The following is a 13,881-nucleotide window of genomic DNA, read 5'->3' on the forward strand; positions in this document are numbered from 1 at the left end:
CGATGGACGCTATTTTCACTTCCGGTGTAAGCCCCTCATTAAGAATGATGATTGTCTACTTGCCCTGCGTTGCAGTAGCAATCTGTGTTATTTGTTTTGAGTTATGAAACCGTTAAACGTGTTGAAATAACAATACAGTGACTCTTTTGTGTCCTTGCAGCAAATGTACGATTGCAGCAGAAAGTTTAAAATAGGCGAACTTTTGTCGAAGACGCTTCGTACGATGCATACTGTCCAAGTACTAACGAAAACTATGCCGTAGTGGAAGAGATTGTGAAGGAAAAAGGCTATTACTGAAATATAAACAGCCTCTATTTTGGACTGTTAGTGGTCCTTCACCACAAAATATTGTCCACGATGTGCTGCGATTCAATAAAGTGTCCGCGAGATGGGATTTGTTGACTGCTGAATTGAGATTGTTGCGTCGACGCCTGTGAGACTATGCGTCGTTTCTAGATCGAAGGTCAGGAACGTCGCCCCGAAGTGTTTGAACGGCTCAGACAACTCTGGGAGGTAAGCATTTCAAAGTGTTGAGGCGAAAACCACGACGCGTGAGTGGCTGCATTCACCCCCGAATGAATTTCTCTTCGAGATTTCCACGCACTTCTGAAGTAAGCGTTAAACGTCATGGGGTCTACGTAGAAATTATTTTGTATTATCTCATTTCAATCATAATAAGATTTTCATGTTAATAGCACTCGTAAAATATCCCTTTTCGCCATCTCAACTGTGCATTAATTTTTTATGACCGTAAAAATGAGTGTGCAACTGGGACAGTGAAATACTTGTTAAACTGAAATTAAGACAGTTTTCGAATGTACAGTGACAAATATGTCGGCAATTCTATAGCAAAGACTCCGAGCGAAAGGTTATCTACAGCCGGCCGCGGTGGTCTAGCGGTTCTGGCGCTGCAGTCCGGAACCGCGGGACTGCTACGGTCGCAGGTTCGAATCCTGCCTCGGGCATGGGTGTGTGTGATGTCCTTAGGTTAGTTAGGTTTAAGTAGTTCTAAGTTCTAGGGGACTTATGACCTAAGATGTTGAGTCCCATAGTGCTCAGAGCCATTTGAACCATTTGTTATCTACAACTTTTACAGAAACAGACTGTACTTACTGCGTCGTGGCACGTGAAAGAAGCAGCAACTGAGAAGGGGGTGAGTGAATATTGTAGCCTACCCCCATGTTATGCAATGTGTATATTGAGCAAGCAGAGAGAAAACAAACGGAAAATTTGGAAAGAAAATTGAGGTTCAGGGACATTAAATAACAACTTTGCCGTTTACCGATAACATTGTAACTCTGTCAGAGACAGCGAAGGACATTGAAGAGCAGTTGAATGGAAAGGACAGCGTCTTGAAAAGAGGCAATAAAAACAAAAAGACGCAAGGAAGTGCAGCAAACTTAAGTCAGATGATGCCGAGAGAATAAGATGAGGAACTGGGACGTTAAATGTATATGCGTTTCTCTGTCTGCGCTACGAGATAACTGGCGATGGCCGAAATAGAGAGGATATAAAATGCAGGCTGGCAATAGTAACAAAAGCGTCTCAGAGAAACAGAAATACTTTAACATCCAATACAAATCTGTCAGAAAACCGCTGTGAAAGCATTTGTCTGGAGTGCAATCTTGCACGAAAGTGAAATGTGGAGTATGAACAGTGAAGACAATAAGAGAATAGGAACTGCATAGATCGGGCTTTGGGCCGACGACACGTTGCATTTAACCGTATTTGAAGGAAGCTGCAGTGTAGAACATTATGCGGAATTAACGTCCATTTTCTTTTGCTTTTCCTTACCGCCGGCCTCGATGGCCGAGCGGTTCTAGGCGCTCCAGTCCGGAACCGCGCTGCTGCTACGGTCGCCGGTTCGAATCCTGCCTCGGGCATGGATGTGTGTGATGTCCTTAGGTTTAAGTAGTTCTAAGTCTAGGGGACTGATGACCTCAGATGTTGAGTCCCATAGTGCTCAGAGCCATTTTTTTCCTTACCAACAGACCCCGGACAATACTTTTCCCGCATGCAGCAGCGCCGTCCCGAACAAACAAGATCAGGATTTTATGTCCCGTCGACGACGAGGTGATTGGAGACCGTACAAACTCGGACTAGGAAAAGGCGGCGATGGAAATCGGCTGTGTCCTTTTCAAAGAAACAACCCGACGTTTGCGTACAGCGATGCAGGTAAATCACGGAAAACCTAAATCACGACGGGCGGGCGGGGATTTTTGAACCGACGTCCTTCCGAATACGAGTCCAGTTCCTTACCACTGCTTCACCTCTGAGCAATGAGAGCGCTACAGATGGTACCTGAAAACTTATATATACCTTGAGTATATTAGCGATTCAATACATTAAGTCACTCTCGTTCCTGTTGAACAATCGCCATTCACTGTCACGCATCATGTTTTATTAAGTCGAACATTCTCTCAACCAGTATAATCTGAGAAGGCAAGTGCTCTAGATCTAACGGCTGCAATCGTATATATATATATATATATATATATATATATATATATATATATATAGTGTAATCTTCTCATTAGAGTTGGCATGTTACATTGGCATCAGATCTGAAAAAGTATTGCAGGAATTTTTTACAGTCTAATAACCGTCATTCGTCATGAAGAAGAAATTCTAATGCATTTATTACATATCGTCTACATATAAAGACCATTGTGTCATTCTACGTAGTGGAGTGTCATTCAGTCTTTGAGAACAACTGCGATATAAGTAAAAACGGATATGGAAAATCCACCGTCAAGAATATGAAACGCAATATGACTGAGGTGAACATACCTCATTGAAGAAGACACTCCATGGATACGTTATACAATAAAATCATGATCGTGCCAAATACGAAAGTTCAAAAACACTTAGCCATTCAACGCTGGATTTTCCGTAACTGCTTGTACTTATGTTACAGTTGTTCCCAAATGTGTCCATTGCTAAATGACAGTACACTACGTAGAGTGGTACAATGGTCTATGTACGTAGATGGTATATAAGACGTAGCAACGATTGTTAGACCGTAAAATTTTGTTGTAATACTTTTTTAGATCTGTAGGTAGCAACTGAAGGAATTAGTTGTGTATATATTTTGTGTAAGAAGATAACATTTTATTCAAATTCAGAGATCGCTCTGCTGCACAATGGTATATGAACAACTATATTTATATTTCATGTATATTTTTATCACCCATAGATATTTATTTGCAGCCCTCTGCATTTGTGTACAAACCATGCTTGACAATGAACTACTCTAAACACTACAGAAGCTGAAGTCATTGAAAAACAATAACAAGTAACAGATTATTATGACCAGACTATCATAAATGAGGTATTATTAAGCGAAAATCTGAACATTGGAGTATGTATGTAGTTAACAAAACTTACAAAGTCGTATTTTCTAAAATACAAGTGGCTCTGTTGTATGTCCGTCATCAGAGTGCAAGTGTGGAGTTTCAATGAAGTGATAAAAAAGCTAAATGAAACAGCTCGTGGCAGATATCAGGATAGTACGTCCGCTGTGGATTTAGATCTCGACTACTGTAGCGAGGATATGCCAAAAATAATGTAGCGAGTCCCCGTATCGTTCTTGTCAAGTGAGGAAACTTTTATATTTCGCTGTGTGCTAATCATTTCACTTCATTGAAATTGCATAAATGCAGCTGTATAACGAACAAGGAACAACGTATGACGATACCCCAACTTCTATCATTGGAAATATGACTTAGCTCTGCTTGTACCAGCATTTACTGTTTCAACTAAGTGCTTAACTTTCTCCCAAATACCTCATTTATGACTCCTGTGAGCCTGACTGTCGTGATTGCCTGATACAAGACGCTTTTGTTCTATAGTGACTTGTCCTTGTGTATTTTTTAATCTCGTTAACCTTCAAACACTGACTATACGGAAATGAAAGGCTTTCCGCGTAAATGAACTTACTGATGATTGAACAGAGATCTTTGTATTTTAAAATTATTTCTATTAGATTTCAACAGTTCGAGCTTCGGTACTTGCCTTGTCAGAAGATATAAACGCAAAACGAGTCATAAAAAAAAAGAAGTACCGACTTGAGGCCTTGCCGAGGTCGTGACCATGGCGTTGACACGGAGCAGTTTATACAAACAGCGAAAACTAAGCCATGATGGCCGGCGTTGGCTTCACCCTGCTCCTGTACAATACTAGTCTTTCGTTTCCCTGACGAGTCACTTCGCTGACGCGCCAGAAACATTACTGCGTTGTAATTAAGTACTGAGGTCTGTAGTATGGATCCAAACGATAAACGAGGCCTTTTCAGCTGCCCTGGCAGATAAGTAAGGTCAGGCGACACTAAGTGGGGGATTCCTCTGTTATTCCAAAAGCTCGCGCGCGATCAGTTACATTGACGTTCACAAAAGCGCGTTGTTTTGTCGTACGAGCCAAACACTGCTAGGCGCACGGACGAACACCTGTTGGAAATCTGAACTGCGTCTCGCTTTAAATCTGCCATGTTTGTGCCAAGATTTCAAAGCAACGAACATAAAAGAAATTAAAATTATAACCAGCCGACCAGTTGCAATGGATAAAGAAATTCTTTACCTAGGTTTCGACAAACATAAATTTGTCTTCTTCAGAAGGTAGCAATTTTACATTAGTAAGGACTAATGTACCATCGCCGTTTTTACAATTGTCGGCATAGATCCATTTGTCAAACATGAAAGATAGCCCTAGAATTAGGGTTTGTCACGTAAACACAAAATAGTTTATGGATCTTGCAGAGCTCACAACCGAGTCGGTTGTATTTACGTGACAAACCCTAATTCTAGGGCTATCTTTCATGTTTGACAAATGGATGTATGCCGACAATTGTAAAAACGGCGATGGTACATTAGTCCTTACTAATGTAAAATTGCTACCTTCTGAAGAAGACAAATTTATGTTTGTCGAAACCTAGGTAAAGAATTTCTTTATCCATTGCAACTGGTCGGCTGGTTATAATATTATTACGTGGAACCGTTGCTGTTGTGCAGCTGTGTTCAAAATATAAAAGAAATTACTAAAGGCATCTCAGAACCGTTCTTGCAACTACTAAAAATGAGTATTTTACCATATCTGGGTCAGTTGTCTGGAATCGAACATATTTACAATTTTATTTTTGGCTCTAAACCTAAAACAGTTCGCTTTAAAAGACATCGAAATTATCGTTTAATTTTGCTTACGTCTAGAAGTTCCGTGTGAACGCACATTTCCCAGGTATTCTTGGGTTTAGCATTCATGTTTGTGGCCTAACAAAAAATTCAAATGGCTCTGAGCACTATGGGACTTAGCTTCTGAGGTCATCAGTCCCCTAGATCTTAGAACGGTCGCGCGGTTCCAGACTGTAGCGCCTAGAACCGCTCGGTCACCCCGGCCGGCTGTGGCCTAACATCATAGTGTTGCAGCACTTCACATTTTCTCACATGAAACACTCTGAGGTATTGCACCATTAATGTTTGTGTGTTCTGAACATAAGCCTATATTTTCTGTTTTTAGTGTCGTCAATTTGGTTTTCCTTTGGTCCAGAAACGCTCTTTTGACGTATCATTTTATTTCTGTTGCTATATATTAATTTATGTGAATGGCATCAAGGGAAATTAATGAAGTAGTGAGAATTGGGAAGGGGGAAGGGGGGGAGTGTCAAAGACGAATACAAGATGGTGAATGCAGAAGTAGGGAAGGGAGAGTGGGTTGGTTATGAGTTGGAGCAATGGCGAAGGAGGGAGGTAGATGTGAAATGAAGAGGGTAAATACGCGTTTTTAGCAGTTGCGAAGACTGATGTGAGACACCACTAGTGTTCTGAAAACAATTACGTACACCACAGACACACAGACGAAGATGGAAGTTATCAAAACAACCAAGGAGCCTGTAAAAACTGGAAGACAATAACTGCACGCCTTACCTGCAACTGCTGAAACTTCGCTTCGGCTTCTTTGTCACCCTCATTCTTGTCCGGATGGTACTGGAGAGCTCTGACCTTGTATTCAGCGACAATCTGTTCTGTCTGGAAGACAAAGTACACGACAGAAATTAGTTAAACTCGTAAAGAAGTCTTCAACATGTAAAATAATTTTGAAAAAGCGAGACTGCTCGGATTGCAATCGCGTATTAATCCGCGTCTGTTTTTCGACCTTCTACACGTGGTGGTTGCAGAGCAGCTGACTACAGGCATATTCACGCGACACACTGTGAGGAGAAACTGCGGACTTTCTGCACACCCTCACGGAAAATACATACATGAATGTTTTGAGTAGTGGGAGTTACCAAAGCCAGTCAAGAGTGGACTCAAATGGGTGGTACTTTGAAGTCGTCCATCACTAATTGGTAAAAATAGAAATTGGCGCTATCGATTTAGTCTTTTTATCGGTTCTCATACGCATTTCCTGACGAAACGCGAGAAAAAAGACGAACAAAACTATATGCCTACATCTCTGGCGTTGAGCTGTTGTGGAATTTTGGAACATGTTTTATGCGCTCGTATTACGACGTTTCTGGATACCAAAAATTTCCTCCTATAGGGATCAACATGGGTTCCGAAAACAACTCAGCTCTGTTTGTTCACGAGACTGGAAAGCACTAGATTCAGGTAGCCAGGTAGATGACTTGTTCCTTGACTTCCGGAAGTCGTTTCACACAGTTCCGCACTAGCGCCTGATGAAAAAAAGACAAACAAAAAGTACGAGCGTACGGAATATCAGACGAACTATGTGATTGGACTGAAGAGTTTCTAGCAAATAGAGCACATGTCATCCTGAGCGGAGAGAAGTCTTCAGACGTAAAAGTAACTTCAGGCGTGCCCCTAAGGAGTGTGATAGGGCGATTACTCTTCACAATATACGAGAGTGATTTATATTTACGTTAAAAACCCTCGAAGCGACGTAGCTGACGCTGACAAGTAATTTAATATGATACATGGGGTCGTATATGTCGGGAAATACTCCAGAAATGGAGAGAAATGTAGAATATGTGACGTCAGCATATGACGTACCTCGCCGCAAGTACAGTGGTTGGGCTTTGGCGTGAAGCGGTAACTGGGCGATAGAATACTTGCATTCGAGAAAACGGTGCAAATTTCAACAGCTTTTGTAAATGCGCTTTGTTGTAAACGCAAAGTCAAAAAATTATTGTCGTCGCTGTAACCAAGTAAAAGCTGTTCTTATTTTGTGTTGCTTTTCCACTGTCCGGTCTCTCTTGTTTACAAACATTATTTAGTAAAGAAGACGTAGCTCATTTACTGGTAACGACTCATTTACTTGTGACAGGTAGGGTTTGTTGTATTGTACTTCACAATAAACCAGCGGAGACGGTAAATGAAATTATATATCTTACCTCAATGTAAACACATAATTGTCTAACGCAATGAAAAAATACAACCTGCCAGACAGGCTCGAACTGTGAGCTCCACCATTGACGTAGGCCCAGAGCCACACCGACGTCAATACCTGACTTGGACTGGGATGATCACATGCGACAGACCGATAAGCTCCACCGACTCAAGTGAGGCGAGGTACGTCATCTCGTGGAGTGAAGATCTTCAACTTTTGTCATCCAATTTTGGGGTATTTCCCAACATTTGCGACCACACGTGTCAAATTTGGTGTCTCAATGTCATCTACGTCGCTTCTGAGGTTTTTAAATGTTGATAAGAATCACCCTGTATGTAAGTGACCTAGCAGATAACGTCGGAAGTTTATGAGGCCTTTCGCGGATGAAGCTGTCGTATACAGAAAAGTCTAAACGCTAGAAAATTGTACGGGGGTTGCCAAGAAAGTAATGCACCGCATTTTTTTCTTCAACAATTCTTTATTGGACATAATGAGAACTAAACACACGAAATAATGGTGCTTTATCTAAACACCATATTTTTCCACGTAATCTCCATCCCGTTCTGTGGCCTTCCTCCAGTGCAAAACAAGGGAGTGTATGCCCTGTCACTACCAATCCTTGTCCTGGTGGCGGAGCCAGTGCTTCGCTGTGTGAATCACCACCTCATCGTCCTCAAAATGTCTTCCACGAAGGCCATCCTTTAATGGCCCACACAAGTGGATGTCCGAGGGGGGGGGGGGGGGGCTAGGTCTGGGCTGTCAGGTGTGACAGCCGTGGATGGTCTCCCAGTCCGTTGCAAATCGTGAAGCTCCACCGAATCGGCTTCTGATGACCTCACCCACCGTTAACTTTACTTCCGTCGACAGCATATGCTCCATAGCTTTGCATAAGCGTTTGTGAATACTCCCCACAGTTTATTTCTCTGCAGTGAGAAATTCAGTGACAACACGTTGCTTGTCACGTGCAGGTACATCACCTACATACGCCATTTTGAAACTGTCCTGCTTCTACGCTGTCTGCCGGAAGTGACAAACTTGACGCGCTCTCTCAGGAGACTTCAAATAATACATACGCAACGTTTCGCATTCGTAGAATTGTTTTCGGTGCACTACTTTCTGGGCAACCCTCGTAGCGAAATCCAGGAAGACCTGCAGCCGGCCGGCCGAAGTGGCCGCGCGGTTCTGGCGCTGCAGTCTGGAACCGCGAGACCGCTACGGTCGCAGGTTCGAATCCTGCCTCGGGCATGGATGTGTGTGATGTCCTTAGGTTAGTTAGGTTTAACTAGTTCTAAGTTCTAGGGGACTAATGACCTCAGCAGTTGAGTCCCATAGTGCTCAGAGCCATTTGAACCTGCAGCCGATCGACGCATAGTGCAGGAAGTGAAAATTGATCCTCAACATAAATATGATGAAATGCGCGCAAATAGACAGAAAGGCCCATTATTGTATGACTACGCAGTTGCAGAACAATTAGTGGAAGCAGTTACATCTATAATGTACTTATGGGAATGCATAGGGAGCGATTTGAAGTGGAACGACCACATAACACTAATCGCAGGTAAGGCAGATGCCATAAAACTAATCGCAAGTAAGGCAGATGCCAAACAGATTCACTGGAATAAGCCTCAGGAAATTTAGTCCACCCATAATGGAGGTAGCTTGTAACAAGGATTGACAGAGCGAATAGAGAAGAACCACGCATTTAGTTGCAGGTTCATTTAGTACGCGTGAAAGCGTCACGAGACGCTTAGTCAGCTCTTGTGCCAGACGCTGCAAGAGGCGTTCTGTATCATGGTATGGTCTACTTTGAAGTTCCGAGAGCGTACGTTTCTAAAAGAGTCAACGTATATACTTTTTTTTTCCTCCTACGCGTATCTCGCGGAAAGACCATGAACGTAAAACTAGATACTCGAGTCCACACAGTCTTGCCAAAAATCGTCCTAACCATTCACAACTGGGACAGGAAAAGTGGGAACCTACACTGATTCACAAGGTACCCTCCGCCACACACCGCAAGGTGGACTGCTGAGTGTAGATGTAGAACCAATGTTTTACTCTTCCACTGCCGCTTGAGTTTATGGACTTCGACGGCACTAACAATGGAAGCGTACATCCAAGAGACCACCGATTTTGTCCTCCTTTCGCTACGATTGTAGTGCGCACTTAGTTAAGTGCTGTCCTAGTACGATGCATTCCTCAAGCGTTTTCGAAAAATGTTTAAAATTTCACGAGGATATTCAAGACCTGTGGGAGTACCAGCCGTCCAGCAACGGTGTTAGCGCAGCCGGCTGAGGCGGCTCTCATAACTTTTTTTATCCCTCTCCCCTTATCTTCCATCAAACATTCGTATGATGATTCTTCAATGACCATTGAAGGCCCCGGTATCAGCTCAATTTCAGAAATATAGTAAATATACCTGTATCTTTGCAGTGTACAACAATGAACGATTGTCTTGACCAGTTACGAACTAATTTTGATGATGTTGAGCTCTACAGCTGATACTAATACTACTGCAAATCACCTCAGCTGTATTACTGCACGTTTACTATGATATGATCGACTTCGTTCGTTATCCGAATTTGACGCGCCAAGTAATCCGAGAACTTTTTATGAGTCTTCAGGTTTCCTGCAGTTGGACAAAATAGGGAATTAGGGTAAAGATAAAACACCTTAACAAATAAATCAGACAACTCACACTGATAGCAGCTTTATACTGAATCCTCACTGAGCTGTACTAAAGGCGTGCCAAATAGCCTGGCTGTCGTATGTAATGTTAAAGAACATCGCTGATCATAAGCATTGCACGGCATGCTGCGTACAGTAACAGCGTACGATAACCACCACTTTGGTTGCTTTAGCTCTTTTACATTTTCAAAGACAATACATATTTTGTAATTACGTTATTAATGACTTCGTTCTGTGAGATCATAATTACCGTTCCTCATAAACTTTACGTAATTCATTTGCAACTATACTTTATAATTATTCACTTACTGTCGTAGCTGTCAAATGCCGATGTAGTCTGGTATAAGCACCGTCACTTGTTGCCTTGTTATTGCGCATAATTGTGTTAACTTTTGTTCGGTTCTACTTTTCAGTTTTTTGGATTAATTGTTCAAAAATGGCTCTGAGCACTATGGGACTCAACTGCTGAGGTCATTAGTCCCCTAGAACTTAGAACTAGTTAAACCTAACTAACCTAAGGACATCACAAACATCCATGCCCGAGGCAGGATTCGAACCTGCGACCGTAGCGGTCTTGCGGTTCCAGACTGCAGCGCCTTTAACCGCACGGCCACTTCGGCCGGCTGGATTAATTGTGCACTCTTTAATATCAGTTCTGTACTTCAAGTTTCGTCACTACTTTTAACGATTATGATGGCACAGTCGCCTATCGCACTTGACAGAGGCCAAGTACTATGTTTACATGTTCAGTTCCGACGTTGAACGATCCTGGCTGGGCAATTTACAGTACGCAGCCACACTTCTGCCAAGCAGTCAGCAGAATGTTTATGATCGGTGTTTTTGGATTTGGTCTTTAACATGAGATATGATAATCAAACCTTTTGTGTCACGATTTCAGTCCAACTCGGTGAGGATTTAATATAAGACTTTTATCAGTGTGAGTCGCCTATTTTATTCGTTAAGATGATGTTTTCCGGTTCTGTTTAACTGCAGGCAATATGAAGATGTGTAACGAACGAAACCGGTCGTGACATGGTAAACGTGTAATAATACAGCTCAGATGGTTTCCGTTAATCATAAGCGTTACGAACTGTTGACTGCCAACACGATCACTTGATGCGGTCTGCAACACAACAGGTAGAAACGCAGGAAACCCCGGCCGACTCCATGAACACGGGACTCTGCTGCTTTCTATTGACGCTTCAAAAGCAATACAAATGCAGTGTTCATTATTCGAAACAGGTACAGCTCGTTATGACTCCATTGCGATATTCGCCTGAATGTATCGATAAATGTTCATTTCATCACGATTTATTATTGTACACGAATGTCACACCATGATTATCAGTACTACAACTACTACTCCCATTATTATTATTATTATTATTATGTCTGCCCCCGGTAGCTGGGTGGTCAGCGAGACAATGTCAATCCTAAGGGCCCGGGTTAGATTCCCGGATGGGTCGGAAATTTTCTCCGCTCACGGTCTGGATGTTGTGTTGTCCTAATCATCATTTCATCCGCATCGACGTGCAAGTCGCCGAAGTGGCGTCAAATCTAAAGACTTGCACACGGCGAACGGTCTACCCGACGGGAGGCCCTAGTCACACGACGTTTTATTTATTATTATTTTTTCTTTCCAAAGAAAGATCATTCGTTGTAGCAATATTAGTGTTTGGTGGGAGATTAGGGAAACAAAGAAAATTACGTGTCTCTAACACCTAAATATGTACTACAATAGTGCGACATATGAGTAAAACTTATGCTCCATCGCTCTGAAGGCAATTACTGGTAAAAAAAAGTTGCTCAATAATAGGTGACGGCAAATAGTTCATAACTAATGTAATAGTCTCATTTCTTTTGTGTCAGTGTATGTACAATCAAACTTATTTCAGAACGAGAATAAAATTTCTTAATGGTTGATCACAACTAAATTATGTATTTAATATTATAGAAAAGAGATTAGTGAGCTGGGTTTTATGGAATCAGGAGTGCAAAAGACTGAAATCTGCGAGGGCTCATTGTGGTTGCTCAGCGTACCAAACTATAGAGATGAAGGAATCTCCACAGGGGAGGTAAACTAACTTCATTTGGAAAAAGTTCAACCCGTCGATGAGGTCAACAGAGATGAATCACAAGGACGAGGTGGGAAAGAAAATCGGTCTGGTCTTTTCAAAGGAAACATCCCAGCATTGACGATGAAGGCGATTTAAGGTAATTACGGTAAAACATAAATCTTCGTGACGAAACTATGACCTGAACTCCCAATTCCCCGACTCGCGCCTTGGCCTCTGTCATCTATCACTGTTTGTTTACAAGAAGTATTTGTTTGTTAACGTAATTAACGAACGAAAGAGACTATCGATAAGGTGCTATTTTTATCAGTGAAGACAAATATTGCCATCAATTCATTAGATAGCACACTCAGTACTGGCTGGACGCTAGAGTGTAACAGTGTTCCTCACTCCTGAAACCTTGATTGCGGCAACAGATTTATCTGTAGCATAGCCCGACGTCTACGTTGGCGCCAAATTTAACATACTTTGTTATATACTGTTTTTTAAAAAACCTGCGGGGTAAATTCAGAAAAGCTGTATTAGATAATACACAAATATCCAACGAAATGGTGTAATTATATATATATATATATATATATATATATATATATATATATATATTGTCGGACACAAATTACGAAAAATGCAAGGTGGGAGGACACTACGTAATTGTTACCCTGATTAGAATCTGCTTAAGCTCATGTTAATTTGGAAACAGCCGATGACATGTAAACTGTCATTACATCAGAGCTATTAAATGACGTTACTGTCTACAAAGACGTAGTCTCAAAATTTTAGTCATATACAATCAGATGTTAAACTATCAAGGATTAGAACTACAGAAAAAAGTAAGAGAACAAAATTAAGAAATAGTGCAGTCCAATCAAAAATGAACTCTGAGGTCAGTCTAAGGCGAAAGGTTTGCAGAAATGGTGTGAAATGTGAAACATACACATTATACACGGTCCATAATATTTCGCGAAAACTTACTTAGAAAAGTACAAGTTGGATAATCTCTGGGCAGAATCTGAATAACTCCACTATCTCTCTGGCGGTCCCTCCTATCCTACAGATAGCTCACTTAGAGTTCGTGAAAATAGAATACAGCGTATAATAAATATTTTTCCTCTCCAATGTGAATTGTATGAGAGAAAAACTTAATACTGTTACTAAAAAAAGGTCCCTTCACCACACACTTTGCAGTGAGAATACACGTAGATACAAGTAATTTAAGAATGATTATAAAGATGGTAATAGATGTAGTATGATAGAAACAGTACGCTGCAGGGCAAGCGAAATGCGTTTGTACTGAAAAAAATTTACCGCTGGCGATTTGCGAGAAAGATTTGACAGTCGCGCACCGTATCAAAGACGGACTTACTGTGGAATTCTCGTCGCAGCCGAGCAGTGCGTAGAAATCCTCCTCCTCTTTGCGGGTGTAATTGAGAATGCTGTCTATGGCGCTCATCTTGTTCTCTTGTTTTCCGCCTGTGTTTGGCGCTCGACTTCCTTGTACTGTTAACGGGCAGCCGTGGAAATTCCGCCGCGCTTACTAGCGGTTCTGCCCCGACACTGAGCGGCAGCAGACGACGTAACTCCGCCGCTGTCTCGCCATTGGTCGGTGCAGGCGACAACGCCCGATTCGCTCTCGGAAAGTCAGCCGAACGCGGGCAAGTTCGCAGCATCACCGCCAGGAGCAGCACCCGTGCGGGAAGCACTTGCGTTCACTCCGCCTGTAAGGTCCTTGGAACACGTAACGCTGCCCGAGAAATTCCGATACATTCATGTGGCTTTTACCACT

General features: G+C 42.1%; 1 protein-coding gene across 1 annotated transcript in view; it reads right to left on the bottom strand.

The window, feature by feature from the left end:
• LOC126234770 (J domain-containing protein) overlaps positions 1–13,672 on the bottom strand; it is a 95,046-nt gene extending 81,374 nt beyond the window's left edge. Inside the window, exons 1-2 of the mRNA XM_049943520.1 lie at positions 13,462–13,672; positions 5,916–6,017 (exon numbers count right to left, since the gene is read on the bottom strand). Of these exons, the coding sequence (XP_049799477.1) occupies positions 5,916–6,017; positions 13,462–13,548 (189 nt within the window). The 5' untranslated portion in view covers positions 13,549–13,672. The remainder of the gene's footprint in view (positions 1–5,915; positions 6,018–13,461) is intronic.
• Positions 13,673–13,881: the final 209 nt, after the last annotated feature.

Source organism: Schistocerca nitens, chromosome 2 (genome assembly GCF_023898315.1).
Source record: "Schistocerca nitens isolate TAMUIC-IGC-003100 chromosome 2, iqSchNite1.1, whole genome shotgun sequence".
Classification (NCBI taxonomy): Eukaryota; Metazoa; Arthropoda; class Insecta; order Orthoptera; family Acrididae; genus Schistocerca; species Schistocerca nitens.